Here is a 16605-nt window from a genome sequence, read left to right as displayed (position 1 = left end):
CAACAGGACTGCTATGCAGAGGGAGTTAAATGTGCCCAGGTGTCTACTAACACTAGGGAAAAGCATCAAGTTCTGTGAGAGTTGCCTGATGAGGAGCAGAATCTCCACCTTGCTGAGGATGGGTATTTTAGAAGAGATGGATGCTGCTCATGGAGAGCAGAGTCACCCAAGCCCCACACAGAGTTTAGGGCTACCAGTCCCCCTCCTGAGCCACTGCACTCTTCTTAGTGCAGTTCAAACTGACACATGGCTGCTTGCTGAGCTTGCTGTGGCCGTGCATGGTGGTACCAGCAATGTTTCTCACCTTGTGCATACACAGTGTGGTGTTCAGCATGCTCTGTAAACACTTGAATGAGCAGCATTGTGTTTTCACCCTCAGCAGCTCATTTGGTTGTCAGGGCTGCTCTGCTGTGGGGTGTTTTGGACATGTCAGTAAAGATCTTCCCTTCAAGAGTACCAGGTGTTTCCACACACAGCAGCATCCTCAGCCACTTTGTAAAGGCTTTGTGGTGAGGGGCTGCCCAGAGCAGCTGCTGTGGGCAGATTGTGGCTGACCCCTGCTGAGCCACCAAACAGCTGCCAGTGGAAGTATAAAGTGACAGCCATTCACCAGCCACCGCTGCAGGAGCCTTCTGAAGCTGTACTTCAGCTCCCTTCTTAATGACACATCCTGCCATGGGACAGTGTCAGTCCATCAGACCCCAGGCTAGAGACCAAATTCACTAGTTAGCTGGCTTGCTTTTCTGACCCACTGGCAATTGATGCAAGCAAGGCATCAAGGGCTTTTCTGATCAGACCTGATGGCTTGGATCTTTCCCTCAGGGTTTCATGTCTCTGTAGGCAGGTGCAGATTCAGCTGTCAGCTCTTTTCTGTCATTACAGTCCTCTGAGTTCCTTCCCATCAGTTTGTCTTTCACACCCACACCCTCTCACCGCTGTGCTGGGCTAACACCTTCACATGAGAGATTTCACCAGGTGTTTTAGGCAAGACTCATTCAAGAGTCTCTCTGACAGCTCCATTTTCCCAGCTGTCTGAGGTTTTTGTTAATAGTGGCTACATAAAACTTTCTTATCCATTATTTAAGGGCTGTTGCTTCATCTTGCTCAACTGCTTCTGCCCTACTGAGTCATAGGAGAGGGGATGTCCTCTCCTTGGCCACGTAGCAGCAGAATGGCTCTGTGGCTGGGGAGAGGCTTGCACAAAGGGGTTTGTGGTATCAAGGAAAGCTTTGTAAAAGCATGCAAAGAATGGTGCAGAGCTGATATTACTGCTGGAGTGCTGTGGTGCTTGCACTGCATTCAGTAATCTGTGTTTTTATAGGCCTGATGCCCTCCCAGGGGATGATTATGCTAAAAGTCTAAGTAATGGGAACAGGTTTGCTCACCTGATTGTGGTTTTTAATCAAGAATGCTCACTCTGTTAAGCATTAATTCATCCCCTTGGTGGTGAGAGAGGTATGTGATTTGAGAAGGCCATGAATGTTGGGGGATGATTTGTAGCCCTGCTTTAGGGTGGGGTATCAGGGGTACCCTGAAGGAAACACTGCTGGGGCCTGAGGTGCCCAGGAGATTGTGCTCCATCACCATGGGCTTGTCATCACTGCAGATTGTGAGCACATGCATTCTCCTTGGATGAACAGAGCAAGTCTTTACTACTCTGTGAGGTCTTTAAGTAATTCATTGCTGGAGAAAGCAAAGGGAAGAGCGATGCTGCTTGTGCCATACTCTGGCTGCTGAATGCACTGTGGCCTTTCAAAGGAGGACCCATATTTAATCACACTTGTCTTCCAGGGCAACTGATGGCAAATCCATCTGTTTCTCCATCTGCTGCAAGGGGATGAGGGTGCTGGGTCCCCCCCTGATACTGCAAACATCCCACCTGCGGGGAAGGAGGTTTCTCTGGAACAAAAGCTCAGCCAAGTATGAAACAGTGATGATAGTCCCCAAGGTGAGAAGCATGGTGACTGTTTTAAAGGGGAAGAGCTGACTGTAGGTCCCATTCACCAGGGAGCAGGCTGAGTAGCAGATGGTAGGTGGGATGCTCAGAGCAGGCTCCCCCGCCAGCAGTCTCAGGAGGAGCCCAACCAAGAAGCCAGCAGCTGAGCCGTAGGTGTTGGTGCAGGGAGCAAAGAGAGCACAGCACAGCTGGGGGAAGAGCAGGGTGTACACCAGGTCCCCACTGAGGAACCAGAGGTCATAGACAGACCTGGAGTGAAGTGCCAGACCGGTAGCCCCAGCCCCAAACACCAGCATAGAGGTCCTCATGGCCCACAAGACCTCTTCCTCTGTGGCCTGTAAAATAGAGATTGTAACATTACAGACATGGCAGTCACAGGTGGGGTGACCAGCACTGCCCTGGCCTGGAAGGGCCTGGCTGGCTCTCATCATACCCTCTCTGCTTTCAGGCAGTGCTTGCCATCAGCAGGCACCCGCAGCAGACACTGGAGCACTCTGGAGGTGCTGCTGCTCTCTGTAATTTTAAGTGTTGTATATTTTTTGATCTTCCCTTGTTGTCCTGGTCCAAATGCTACACCAGTCATTTTTACAAAGAGCAAAGCTCACCAGTGTGGGTATCTGCATGCCTACCAAGAATATAAACATCCCTGACATGTTTGAAGCTCTAGCTCCACAACGCAGTTCAGCAGCTGAAGGATAGACACCTCCAGTTGCAGGCTACACAGACTGGATCTGAGACTGGCTGGAAACAAAAGCATCTTTCCTGACACCAGAACTGCTGAATGCTGCAGTGAATCATAGAATCAATAAGGTTGGAAAAGACCTCAGAGATCATCAAGTCCAACCTGTCACCCAATACCTCATGACTAACTAAACCATGGCACCAAGTACCACATCCATCCCCTCTTGAATGCCTCCAGGGATGGTGACTCCACCACCTCCCTGGGCAGCACATTCCAAAGGCTAACAACTCTCTCTGGGAGGAACTTTCTCCTCACCTTGAGCCTAAACCTCCCCTGGTGCAGCTTGAGACTGTGTCCTCTTGTTCTGGTGCTGGCTGCCTGGGAGAAGAGACCAACACCCACCTGGCTGCAACCTCCCTTCAGGTAGTTGTAGAGAGCAAGAAGGTCTCCCCTGAGCCTCCTCTTCTCCAGGCTAAGCAACCCCAGCTCCCTCAGTCTGTCCTCATAGGACTTGTGCTTGAGACCCTTCCCCAGCCCCATTACCCTTCTCTGGACATGCTCAAGTGTCTCAATGTCTTTCTTAACTTGAGGGGCCCAGAACTGGACACAGGACTCCAAGTACCTGTTTCCTCAGGATTTTCCTGTAGATATTGTGAGCAAACATAGAGCTGGCAGAGAGGAGAGCTGAATCTGCAGAAGACATCGTGGCAGCAGCAACAGCTCCCAAACCAGCCAGGGAGATGTATGCTGGGCAGAGGTAATGTAAAACAAGTGGCAGGACCATCGCTGATTCCCCTCTCTCCAGAGGGCTTGGGAGACCATAACTTGTCTGGTTCCAGTCTTTAAAATAGAACAAGGAAAAGTCACAACAAATCCTCCACTGAGGCTTCTGCTTCTTTGAATCATAGAACCAATAAGCTTGGAAAAGACCTCAGAGATCATCAAGTCCAATCTATCACCCAACACCTCAGGACTAACTAAACCATGGCTTCAAGTGCCACCTCCAATCCCCTCTTCAACACCTCCAGGGACAGTGCTCACTTCCCATGAGGACTGGTCATGAGTGCTGAGACCCACTTGGTATCTGAAGGTTTGCACTGATTTGTTTTTGGATTCTCTTATGATCACCCAGTCCCATGAAGCATGCTGCAGCTCTCAGCAGCTCCAAGATTTCCTTTTACCCAGTACCTTCTACAGAAATCAGCTGTGTTTTGTGTGCTTACAGAGCTGGGACAGTTAAAGGGCAACCTTCTAGTCCCTACTTGTGAGGAGAAGGGAGTTTTGCTCTGATGGCCCCAGTGACAGTCAACTCATTAATTCCTTTCAATGTCTGGTGATCTGGCTGCTCTTTAACTCTTGCTCACAACAAACACAGGTCTGTAGTAATTTTGCTGAGCCTTACATGCAGAGGACATCACAAGCAAGGATACAAATTCTTGGGAAGTAGGACTGTGACAGTTTAGGCTGTGCCTTTAAGCTGTTGCTGGTGTGGGTGAGTTAAAGCATCACACTACCACAACGATGATGCAGGGTTTTACAGCATCTACTCTCATTTTTCCCCAACACAAGGTCCATGAAAAACCATTTCATTGTGACAAAATAGCTTTAAAGAGGTCTCAGGGCCATTTAAATGTCTCTAGGTAGTTGTGCATTAAACCTTAGGGGGCTTCATGTTTCTGATGGCCAGGGCTGTGCTTTTGGGTAAGGAAGGGTAGGTAATTTGAAGTCTAAATCAGTACTCCTTTGGATCCTGCTTTGATCACCTTTGACAACATCATGTTCATAGTATCATAGTATCAGTCAGGGTTGGAAGGGACCACAAGGATCATCTAGTTCCAACCCCCCTGCCATGGGCAGGGACACCCCACACTAGATCAGCCTGGACAGAGCCTCAGCCAGCCTGGGCTTAAACACCTCCAGGGACAGGGCCCCAACCACCTCCCTGGACAACCCATTCCAGGGCTTCACCACTCTCATGGGGAAGAACTTCCTCCTCACACCCTCAAGTGTTCATTATTCAGAGTCAATTAGTTTTACCTGTTGATGCTGCAACTGCACCAATGAGCACAGAGGGGATGGCCATTAAAAAGCAGCCAAGTCCAGAGAGGTAGGAGATGAGCCTTGCTTGTCCTGTTGAGGCAGTGGAGAGCACTCTCTGGAAGTAAGTTTGCCACGGGATGCTCCCAAGCACCTGAAACATTCAGATGTCACCATTTGTACCCACCAGGCTGCTGGCTGCTTTAGGGCATCATCCACCCACCCACCCATCCATGCAGCCTGTTGCTTGGCATGGTGAAACAGGCACAGAGGAAGGAAGAGAAGCTCTTCAGAAATGCAGCTTTGGTAAAAAATCCAACAGAGCTAGAGTATCATCTCAAATTGAAAACAAAATGACCATTTTCACTCTGCTTTCTTAGCACACAAATTTGCTCAGATAAAATCTCAGGAGTCTGTCCTCACCAAACAAGATCAAGCTTCTCTGCCTTCCTAGTACCAGTTGAGCAAGAGTCTATCAGCCCTCTGTAGTCTTGGCTATACTGGTAGATGAAAAGTGGAGTTGTACAGTGGATCCATAGAATCAATCAGGATGGAAAAGACCTCAGAGGTCATCAAGTCCAACCTGTCACCCAACACCTCATGGCTAACTAAACCATGGCTTCAAGTGCCACATCCAGGCCCGTCATGAACACCTCCAGGGATGGTGACTCCACCACCTTCCTGGGCAGCACATTCCAATGGCCAACAACTCTTTCTGTGGAGACCTTTCTGCAGTGGCACCATGCTTTCTGGTGACCTGCACTCATGCCATTTGGATTGCTTTTTTTAACAACTAGAGGGAATTTTACATAACTAGGTTAAAAGCTGCAAGCTTTTAGGTGAAGGCTGCAAGACCAACCTCTGAAGAGGTAGGAATGCTTCATTTAGGTGCCAGGAGCAGTACCAGCTACCTCAATAGTCTTACTCAAGAGATGCATTCCTTCAGGAGAGTAAAAAGATGGAGTGTCCCTACTGCTTTCCTTGTCACAGCTTGGCTCTGAAGTTTCCCCAGTACTTTCAAGTGTGCTGCAGAGTGGCTGTGAGAGGAGGTTTTACACATCATCCTGCCTCTGTGAACCGTGCAACACTGGGTTCCTGGCTGGAAGAAGGTGCAAGTTTTCCAGTAGAAAGTTGCTGCCCAGTCCTTTCTCCCAGCCACCTGCCAAAGAAATACTCCATACCAGGTAGAAGAAGTCATCCAGCCATCTTCCAACATCCTGTTTTGCTATTCTCCCAATCCAAGAGCCTTGGTGAGATTGGTGAGTTGCAGTGTAATAAATGCTTTCTGTTGCAGAGTTCACCAGGGCAAAGGGGATACAGATCCACTAGGATAGAAATGGAAATTGTTAACCATTCCCCTAGGGTCCTTGTTCACAATAGAATCAATAGAACAAACCAGGTTGGAAGAGACCTTCAAGATCATCGAGTCCAACCTATCATCCAGCACCACCTAATCAACTAAACCATCCAACCAAGCACCCTATCAAGTCTCCTCCTGAACACCTCCAGTGATGGTGACTCCACCACCTCCCCAGGCAGCCCATTTCAATGGGCAATCACTCTCTCTGTGTAAAACTTCCTCCTAACCTCCAGCCTAAACCCCCCCTGGTGCAGCCTGAGACTGTGTCCTCTTGTTCTGGTACTGGCTGCCTGGGAGAAGAGACCAACTCCCATCTGGCTACAACCTCCCTTCAGGTAGTTGTAGAGAGCAATAAGGTCACCCCTGAGCCTCCTCCTCTCCAGGCTAAGCAGGTAGCCTGCTCTTGTTCTTGTTCTTGTAGAATCTATCCAGACACTGAAATCAAGGTAGATGTAGAGCATGAAGTTACACAAAATTAAACCCAGGCTAAAAAGCCTCCCTTCCTCCCCTCCCTTACTCTAAATCTGCATGTTGCTGGTTCATAGCACCACCAAGAACAGGAGTTTGTAATTCAGGGCAACTGGTCCCTCAGTAAGCAAATCTCTTCCTCCCAGCCAAGATTGTTCTGGACAGGTTCTGCAGGGCTTACTTGTGAGAAGCTACCTTCACTCAGCAAGGACATTTGTGTGAACACTGTTTGAAATGCATGAGGACTATAAGATGCTTCAGGAGACCTAGTTTCCCAGAAAGGAACTGCAGGACAAGGGCCTGTGATGGTGGAGATACTGAAAAGAAGAGAGAGATTTTTCCCTTAGGAAACTGGTAACAAAGAAAGGCACAGGACTTGCCAGGCTGAGTGTGATGAAAGCCAGCTGGATGACATCTGTGTATGCAACAGAGTAGAGGCCTCCCAGTAGAGTGTAGAGTGTGACAATACATGCTGAGATGATGATGGCTAAAGAGCCTCCGATATCCAAGATGACCTTCATCGTTGCTCCTGCAGACAGGGACAGTGGTCAAGCATTTCAAGACAGACCTCACAACTGCAGAACACAGAGTAAATAAGAAGATGCTATGCCCTTGATGCCAGCACATCACACTGTGCTAGCTGAGCACAATCCACTGAGAGTGAGCAGTGTGAGGGCTCTGGAGAGCATGTTCCCCCTCTGCTCTTCTGCTACCTTGCTACACAGCCTTTGCCAAGGCACTTGGCCTTTTCACACCTGCTCTGCCCCAGGAAGGAGGAAGGTCCTAACTCATATTGCCAGACCTCTCTATTACAGTATCATGAATACACACTACTGCCATTTGGTTTAAACCTCTCTATTACAGCATCATGAATACACGCTACTGCCATTTGGTTTAAACCTAGAAACATCTTTTCCAGAAATGAGGGCTGCTTTTGTTCCTCTCACAAAAGGGGACACCAAGCACAGCTTGCCACAGCTTAGTCCAACACAATGCCCAAATGTGTATTATACTCTGAGAGTTGTGCCAGATGACCTTTAACAGGTATGACACCAAAGTAAGTATTCACCCAGGGATGCCAGGATAGCTGCAAACCAGAACACCTCTCCTAGCAGTGGTGGAATGAAGAGCAAGCTTCCCATCAGGTTGCCATAAGTTTCTTGCAGGGGATCCATCACTGTCACATACTTCTTGGATCTCATGGGATTTACAAAGAAGAGACCACCTGTCAGAAATGATGGAAAAAATGTCACAGTTACCTGTGTGACTGAAACAGAAGCTTAGCTAAGAGGTTAGCTAAGTTCTGGGCCCCTCAGTTTAGGAAGGAGGTTGACTTGCTGGAACGAGTCCAGAGAAGGGCAACAAAGTTGGTGAGGGGTCTGGAGTACAGCCCTATGAGGAAAGACTGAGGGAGCTGGGGTTGCTCAGCCTGGAGAAGAGGAGACTCAGGGGTGACCTTATTACTCTCTATAACTACCTGAAGGGAGGTTGTAGACAGGCGGATGATGGCCTCTTCTCCCAGGCAGCCAGTACCAGAACAAGAGGACAGTCTCAGGCTGCACCAGGGGAGGTTCAGGTTGGATGTTAGGAAGAAGTTCTATACAGAGAGAGTGATTGCCCATTGGAATGGGCTGCCTGGGGAGGTGGTGGAGTCACCATCATTGGAAGTGTTCAGAAGGAGACTTGCTGGGGTGCTTGGTGCCATGGGTTAGCTGTTTGGGTGGGTTGGATTGGTTGATGGGTTGGATGTGATGATCTTGAAGGTCTCTTCCAACCTGGTTTGGTTTATTCTAAATTCTAAATAAAGATAGCCACATGTAGTCTCCTCTCCATCTCCAATGACCTAAAAACCTGAGGCACACACTTCTCTGAAATGCTTCCTGTGGTAAATGGCAGTAGTCAGAGTGAGACACTGCAGACTCATATTTGGCTAAATAACAGACAAAGTTTTGTCCTTGACCATGCTGATGGCCATGAGGTCAATGATGCAAGTTCCCTTTTTTTTTTTGGTGACATTAAATTTTATTGGCTTCATTGCCTCTTCCCAGAACTATATTGTTTTAATCTGCACATTGAGCTGAGTCCCAGCTGCCTTCATCTAAATATTAGACTTCAGATGCACAGCATTTCATTAAAACCAAAGAATACCTACAGTGCCTAACCCTGAAGCCAGCAGGACTGCTTGTCTGGGCACTGCTGGCCTGAGTAAAGATTGCAGGATCAGACCTGCACTCCCCAAATTCATTAGTAAGAATTACTCACAGAAGAAATGCTGGCAACACATTTCCAAGCCTGATTCATATTCATGTCAGCTGGACTCTTTTCTCTCACTTGAGAATAAAGGTTATTGTTCTTTTAGAAATTCCTGTGGAAGTTCTGCACAGGGCTCCTTGCTTTAATCATCCTGACTCTCTAGAGGGTTATGGTGCAACTCAGTGTGGAATAGAAGTAGCTTTGGTCTTGGTGAGACAGCTGAACCTCAGAGTGATTCTTGGGCTTCAAAATGACAACTTATGTATCGGGCTCTGCAAACTTAGCTTAATTGCAACAGAACGGTGGCCAGCTGTAAAGTGGGATAAGCTGGATGCACTGCCAATTCATCCTGAGACAAGACTGCTCAGAAGAGTGTATTTGTAGAGAAAAGGCAAGATTGTATCACTTCATCATGCAGAAATGTTGAAGGAATAACTAAAGCTATGCCAACGCTCTCAACAGTCTGTGAATTAGAGACCACAGAATCAGTCAGGATTGGAAGGGACCACAAGGATCATCTAGTTCCAACCCTGATGCCATGGGCAGGGACACCTCACACTAGATCAGCCTGGCCAGAGCCTCATCCAGCCTGGGCTTAAACACCTCCAGCATGTCCATATCCCACAAAAGAAAAGCACTATGCACAGTGTCACCTGCTGCCAAAGTTCTCAGATAAGATTTTTGTCCTATAAGCTGTTCCAGGCAGACAAAACTCTACACTAAGTACAAGTTACTACATTTTTTTTGTTTGTTTTTAAGGTTTTAGTTTAAAGAGTAGCTGGAAGGTGTCCAGAGAAGGGCCACGAGGATGATCAGAGGGCTGGAGCACCTCTCCTATGAGGACAGACTGAAGGAGTTGGGGCTGTTCAGTCTGGAGAAGAGAAGGCTCCCAGGTGACCTCATTGTGGCCTTCCAGTATCTGAAGGGGGCTACAAGAAGGCTGGGGAGGGACTTCTCAGGTAGTGATAGGACTAGGGGGAATGGAATGAAGCTGGAGGTGGGGAGATTCAGACTGGAGGTGAGGAAGAAGTTCTTCCCCATGAGAGTGGTGAAGCCCTGGAATGGGTTGTCCAGGCAGGTGGTTGGGGCCCCGTCCCTGGGGGTCTTTAAGAGCAGGCTGGCTGAGGCTCTGGCCAGCCTGATGTAGTGTGGGGTGTCCCTGCCCATGGCAGGGGGGTTGGAACTAGATGATCCTTGTGGTCCCTTCCAACCCTCACTGATACTATGATAACTGCTTATTCTGTATCTATGGGAGAGAGTGAAGAAACAACACCACCTTTCAAGATGTATCCTACACTCTGTCACACATCTTAATATACTAATATGATATAGATATTTTAAAGCTTAAGTGTCCTGATTACAGGAATCACTTACCAATAACAAGGGACAAAGCAAATCCCACAGGTGCCTGGAGCCACAGTAGTCCTTTGGAAGGCAGGTAGACAACTTCAGCTGTGCCATTGATATAAGCTCCTCCAACCCAGGTGGCTGCAAACGTGGAAGGTGGAAAGGTAAGAATTGTGATACAGATTTTCAACCAGTCTTGTAGAGCACTCTTGAGAGCTTTCTGCCCTTTGTCTTGCATGAATACTTAATCACATTTCTATTTAATTTACAAAGTTTTTCCCTCACAGTGAGGTGTGCTGCTGAACACAGGTAACAGCGGTAGAATCTCATCTACAATGATTTCCCAGGTTCAATAAAGTGCATGGGAAAGCTCAATGTTTATACACTGGGAGGCACTTTTTAAACATATTCCTGTTTGATTTCATTGTTCCTGGTGGAAAACCTCTGCTATAGCCAAGAGAATTGCCCTTTTCCCCCCTCTTCCTGCTGTGCCTGATGGATCATCTTTCATGAGCATCACTTACAGAGTCTGAGAGAATAGACATTGAGGGGGAAAAAGATGCAAACAGATATTGCAATCAGAACACCAACTTACAGCTTGGGCTTAAGTGTCTTAGCCGGGCAAATATCACTTGTGGAATGGAATGGGATAGGATAGGATAGGATAGGATAGGATAGGATAGGATAGGATAGGATAGGATAGGATAGGATAGGATAGGATAGGATAGGATAGAACAGAACAAACCAGGTTGGAAGAGACCTTCAAGATCATTGTGTCCAACCCATCAACCAATCCAACTTTAATCCAACCAATCCAACCCACCTAAACAACTTCACAAAACCAACCAAATGAGACAAAAACCCAAACCAACAAAACACAAACATGCAACAGGTCAAAGAAGCAAATCTCAGGCAACAAGGAGGAAAAAAGGGAAGTGGATGGCAGGGAGGGAGGGAGTCAACAGGGAGAGACATTCTCTGTTCCAGAGAGAGCCCAATGTTCACCATGAGGAGCAATGTATTCCACACAGAACTGGATTATGCCAGGATTAAAATTCCTCTGTTATGCTGGATAACAGAAACTGACTAAAGAAGAAGACGACCACAGCACTCCTTAATGAAAAGTGTCGTATTCTTCTGTCGCTCTTAAATTAAACTCTTTAACTCTTAACTAAACTCTCAGATGAATCTCTTTAATTTAAAAGAATCTACATAAACATCAGGCTCTGCTCAGTGTGAAGAGGTTTGGAAGAATCCACCCCAAAATGATTCATGAAACCATACTCCTTTAAAGCCACACTGAGGCAAAATCTGCCCTGACATTAAAGGAGTTGACTTGCTTTGAAAGAAAAGTCCCCCAGATCCATGGAATGCATGTGTCTTAAGAAGAAGATGAAGAAGCCCTTTAAGAGCACTTACCTGTTGCAGTGAACAAGCCAAGGAAAACATTTATATTCCTGCCTCCAACTAGGGCCATCTCAGTTGGGCTCCTGTTCTGCTGGACCTTTTTGCTTTTCCAAGCAGCCCAAATTCCAGCAGCCAAAGTTAATGTGAAAAACACACTCAAAGACACCAAGCCTGGTATGTTTAGAGACATTTTCTGTTGCTTAATTTCAATCAGAGGGGAATAATGGCTTGAGGATAATAGTCTTTGATTGAGTCCACAATCAGGAAAAAATAAAGGATCAGGGAAAAAACACAAAGTAGGAAAAAACCACAACAAAAAAACCCAAGGGAAAAATACTACCACCTTGTAAAGAAACTGCTAAGCATTGATTTGCTGTGCTTTGCAGGGAAAGATGCAGCACAAACCCTGAAGTCTTGAGAACTTGGTGCAGAGTCTTGTTCTTTTGATGACTGTTGGCAATTCTGTGTTCCCTTTTCTTTGGAAGATATTCAGAGCTGTATTTCTGGGGCACAGAGGCTAAGAGGGTAGTGATTAGTGCTGATAAGAGCAGTGGAGCACTGACGTGAAGGGCAATACTGACAAGGCTTAAAGGAGGGGAAATGTTATATTTTGTCTGATGTGCAAGGGCATGAGGATCTGTGTGGCTCTAGGTTCTAGGCACAAGGGTAATGCAGAAGATAGGGCTAAGAATTAGTGTGTTTAAAGGTGACTGAACTAAACCCACAGTAATCATCTCAATAAACCTAGGAAATGGTAGAAGAATAGAATAGAGTAGAATAGAATAGAGTAGCATAGGAATGGAATGGAATGGAATGGAATGGAATGGAATGGAATGGAATGGAATGGAATGGAATGGAATGGAATGGAATGGAATGGAATGGAATGGGATGGATAGAATAGAATAGAATAGAATAGAATAGAATAGAATAGAATAGAATAGAATAGAATTAACCAGGTCAGAAAAGACCTTTGAGATCATCAAGTCTAACCTATCACCCAACACCATCTAATCAACTAAACCATCACCAACCAAAGGAGCTGTGTGCTGATATTCAAAGCTAGCACATTATCATTTCACTGCTGGAAGCAGTCAGGAGAGCAAGATGTTGTTAGACTCTGCACTGAAGCTACAGGGAAGGTCCAGACTGCTAAACTACTTTGTGAGCCTCCCTTTAAACAGCTCTAAGCCTGAGAAGATCTCATATATGTATGAAGGAATTCAGTTGCATTTATTATAGACTTGCCATACCAATCTTTTTAGCTGCCTTGTGCATCTTTTCCATCTGTCCAGGTATGATTCTTCATAACCAATTCTCTGTAAAACCTGCCTTATTTAGGGCACTGGTTTGATTTAGGGAGCTGGGGTTGCTTAGCCTGGAGAGGAGGAGGCTCAGAGGAGACCTTATTGCTGACTACAACTACCTGAAGGGAGGTTGTAGGCAGGTGGGGGTTGGTCTCTTCTCCCAGGCAAACAGCACCAGAACATGAGGACACAGTCTCAAGCTGTGCCAGGGGAAGTTCTTCACAAAGAGAGTTGTTAGCTGTTGGAATGTGCTGCCCAGGGAGGTGGTGGAGTCACTGTCCCTGGAGCTGTTCAAAAGGAGACTGGATGTGGCACTTGGTGCCATGGTCTAGTAGTCCTGAGGTGTTGGGTGACAGGTTGGACTTGATGATCTCTGAGGTCTTTTCCAACCTTTTTGATTCTATTCTATCCTGTTATGGCTGCAGGAAGCAGCAGGGAGAAGTGCAGGAGCTCTGTGTTTTCTGTAACACCTCTCCATGTGAGGCTTCTTGTAAGTTAAGCAGTGATCTGGTGGGAAGCCTCTCTAAAGAGTGTTAAAAAAGAGGTGAAAATGAAAAAAAAAAAAGATGAAACAGGCTGGGAAGGAGGTGATTATCCTGCCTGGGGTGAGTCATTCCTTTAAATTCATACCCAGACTGAGGGGGTTGACTGAGGGGTTTTACCTTTGACCCAATTACATGGGTGCAAAAAGGGTCACCGTGCATTGCCAAGCCACATCTCCTGGGTGGTAATTAGAAACCCTCCCTTTTATCTCAGTTGCATCTACTACAGAGGTGTAGAAATTGCAGCTGTCAGTGTCAGGGGAGGCACTGGTTCCTCTGGGCTGTCCTTCTTGCTCACAACAGGGTGTTTCAAAGGCTTTAAAAATGCTATTTGCACACAGACAGGCTCTGAGTCTTTTCCTGTCACCAGTTCCTTGGTGGAGCTGTTGTTGTTGTGCTCTTTTGCCACTAGATGACTCTCAGCTAATGCACCTATTTTACTGAAGAAAAAAGAAATAAGAAATCTCACTAAAGGAGAGATGTTCGAGGTGGGCTTCACCTCCCTGCTCATGGTGGAGAGACATTTTGGGTGCCAGCTGCTGTGCTTTGCAGTTTAAGCTCCCTAGGTAACCCATGGAGAGAAATATGCAGTTTGGGGATGTGATTCACTGATGTATATTAGGTCCTGTGAGGCAACACAGCTCATGGGCAGATCTCTGCCTGCTGGGCTCAGAGCTGCTTTTAAGAACTGTATCACTGTACCTGGTAGACATTTCAGGGCATGATTTGGCTGCTCACATAGAGACAGCTGGGCCACCTGAAATCTGAGGCTCTAAAGCTTCTGAGATGTCCACATGGGCAAGAAGATGTCATGGAGCCTTTGTGGGAGACACATGCCCTTTTGTGGGAGAGAGCAGCCAGGTTATTCTGGTGTACCCCCAATGGTTCTGAGTATCTGCTTGGGGAATACCCAGCTGACTTCTTACTCTCTTATCACTTGACCTTGATGGAACAAACTCTGGTATGAGTGGTTGATAAAGACAGAGCAGTGTCTGGAAGCAAGTGGAGTGCTGCATACCTTGGAAGTTTTCAGTTTATGGTGGAAATGACCTGCACCATAGTGAGAACTTACAGCTACTCAGCCTTGAAGTTAACCAATTGGAAGAAATAAATATGGACAAAAGAGAAGCCTCTGTGCCTTTGATAAAGCCTTGCCCTGGCTTTATTCTGGGTTAAATGTGCTACATTATCCATGATGAGCTTTAAACAACACTCTGTGAACCACAGGGGCAGGAGGAAAGAGGTGCTATGAGGTGAGACAGAGCCTGCAGGGAAGGACAGTTCTGAAGGGTGGCTGTCCCCTGTCACTCCTCTGAAAATGAACAAGCCTAATGAGCTAGTGCTCTGTAGGAAATGAAATAAAGCACCCAGAGAACATGGAGAGGGTTTAGTGTGTGTGTGTGTGTGTGTGTGTGTGTGTGTGTGTGTGTGTGTGTGTGTGTTTGGAGTCCGTTTGCAAAGAAGTGGTTGCCTGTGAGCAGCAACCCGGGAGGAGAGGTGCAGGGCTGGGGCTGAGGTAGTAGGGCTGAGGCCACGGCATAGGGATGTCTGCAATGACCAAGCTCCCACTGTTTTGCTTTGCTTTGTGCCCAAGAGAAACAAAGCACTGGAGCCTGAGGCATCTGAACTATTTGCATCAAATGATATGACAGCTCCTTTTGAAATGAGATGGTATGAATTAGTCTGTGGTTTCCAACTCAGGGATTCGAATCATGTCCTTGGTGCTGGCTGCTGAAATACTGAGCCATTGTTCTCAAAACATTTACAGTTTTTCAGTTGGTGTCCTTGATCTGAAGCTTGGGTTTGCAGCTCTTCCTGCAGCACTTGGTGTGAGGAGCAGCTCCAGTTACAATGTGATGACCAGCTCCTGGAGAAGGCTTTGGCATCACTTTGGAGAGGACTAGCGACAAGATGAGGGACCATGCTTTTAAACCAGAGCAGGATAGACTGAAGTTGAATGGTAGAGGAAGTGCTTTACAATGAGGGTAGTGAAACACTGGAACTGGTTGCCCAAAGAGGTGGTGGAGGTCCCATCCCTGGGGACATTCACAGTTAAAGTTGATGGGGCCTTGAGCAACCCAAGGTAGTTAAAGATAGAATCATAGAATAATAGAATCAACAAGGTTAGAAAAGACCTCAAAGATCATCAGGTCCAACCTGTCACCAGAGACCTCATGACTACTAAACCATGGCACCAAGTGCCATGTCCAATGCCCTCCTGAACACCTCCAGGGATGGTGACTCCACCACCACCCTGGGTAGCACAGCACATTCCAACAGGTAACAACTCTGTGAAGAACTTTCTTCTCACCTCCAGACTGAACTTCCCCTGGTGCTGTTTGAGTCTGTGTCCTCTTGTTCTGGTGCTGGTTGCCTGGGAGAAGAGACCAAGCCCCACTTGGCTACAACCTCTCTTCAGGTAGTTGGAGAGAGCAATAAGGTCACCCCTGAGCCTCCTCTTCTCCAGGCTAAACAACCCCAGCTCCCTCAGTCTCTCCTCACAGGGCTGTGCTCAAGACCTCTCCCCAGCCTCATTGCCCTTCTCTGGACACATTCAAGTGTCTCAATGTCCTTCTTAAATTGAGATGTCCCTGCTCACTGCAGGGGATTTGGACAAGGTGATTTTCAAGGGTCCTTTGCAACCTCATGCATTCTATGATGCTTTGATTTTGAGATCTCAGGCTTTGCCTCATGCAGAAGGTGGTTTGAAGGATTAAAAGCCAAACCAAACCAAACCAAAAAAACCCCACTGAAATGATTTGACCTAATTTTAGTCATCTCTCTGTGTCTTAGCTAAATGAATTTTTAGCATCTTTGTGTTTGCAAAGACAGAGGTTTGCTTTGGGCACCCACACATCCATGTTGCTAACTCCAGATGAGATACTGAGCTCCTTAGATAGCTATGAGTGGAAGTCAGACATGACAGAGGACATGCAGACGACCCTTGTCACCTGGAGGATGAGCAGGATTCTGTGCTGCACTTCAAGTGCCACCAGGTGCTCCTGTGTAGGGTGGACAACTGAATCTTGCCCAAAGGTAATGCCTCACACTGCCTGTTTCTGTGTCAGCTGGTGGAAAGCTTCATTTCTCCATGAACTGTGTAGCTTTATGCCTTCCCCAGTAAAGACTCTTTTAGGTGGTTCAAGCTGGACAATTTAGTTCTACTTTCTGTGTTATTCCATGTCCCTTCCTATTTGAGACAGTTTGAAGTTACCAGCCCTTCAGGTCACAAAAGTCCAGCCAGAAAA

The 16605-nt window shown here is 46.9% G+C and overlaps 1 protein-coding gene across 1 annotated transcript; it reads right to left on the bottom strand.

Moving 5' to 3' along the window:
- Positions 1–1770: 1770 nt before the first annotated feature.
- On the bottom strand, positions 1771–11701 carry LOC137446397 (high affinity choline transporter 1-like). The gene is made up of 8 exons (XM_068148994.1): positions 11524–11701; positions 10132–10245; positions 7574–7729; positions 6885–7033; positions 5858–6001; positions 4677–4830; positions 3262–3479; positions 1771–2292 (listed from the first exon to the last, which is right to left on the bottom strand). Exons 1-8 carry the CDS (start codon positions 11699–11701, stop codon positions 1771–1773), a joined length of 1635 nt encoding a protein of 544 aa, XP_068005095.1.
- Between the last annotated feature and the right edge of the window lie 4904 nt (positions 11702–16605).

Source organism: Melanerpes formicivorus, unplaced genomic scaffold (assembly GCF_026170545.1).
Source record: "Melanerpes formicivorus ecotype bairdi unplaced genomic scaffold, bMelFor1.0.p_v2 SCAF_1, whole genome shotgun sequence".
Classification (NCBI taxonomy): domain Eukaryota; kingdom Metazoa; phylum Chordata; class Aves; order Piciformes; family Picidae; genus Melanerpes; species Melanerpes formicivorus.
This window is presented reverse-complemented; position numbering and strand designations above follow the sequence as displayed.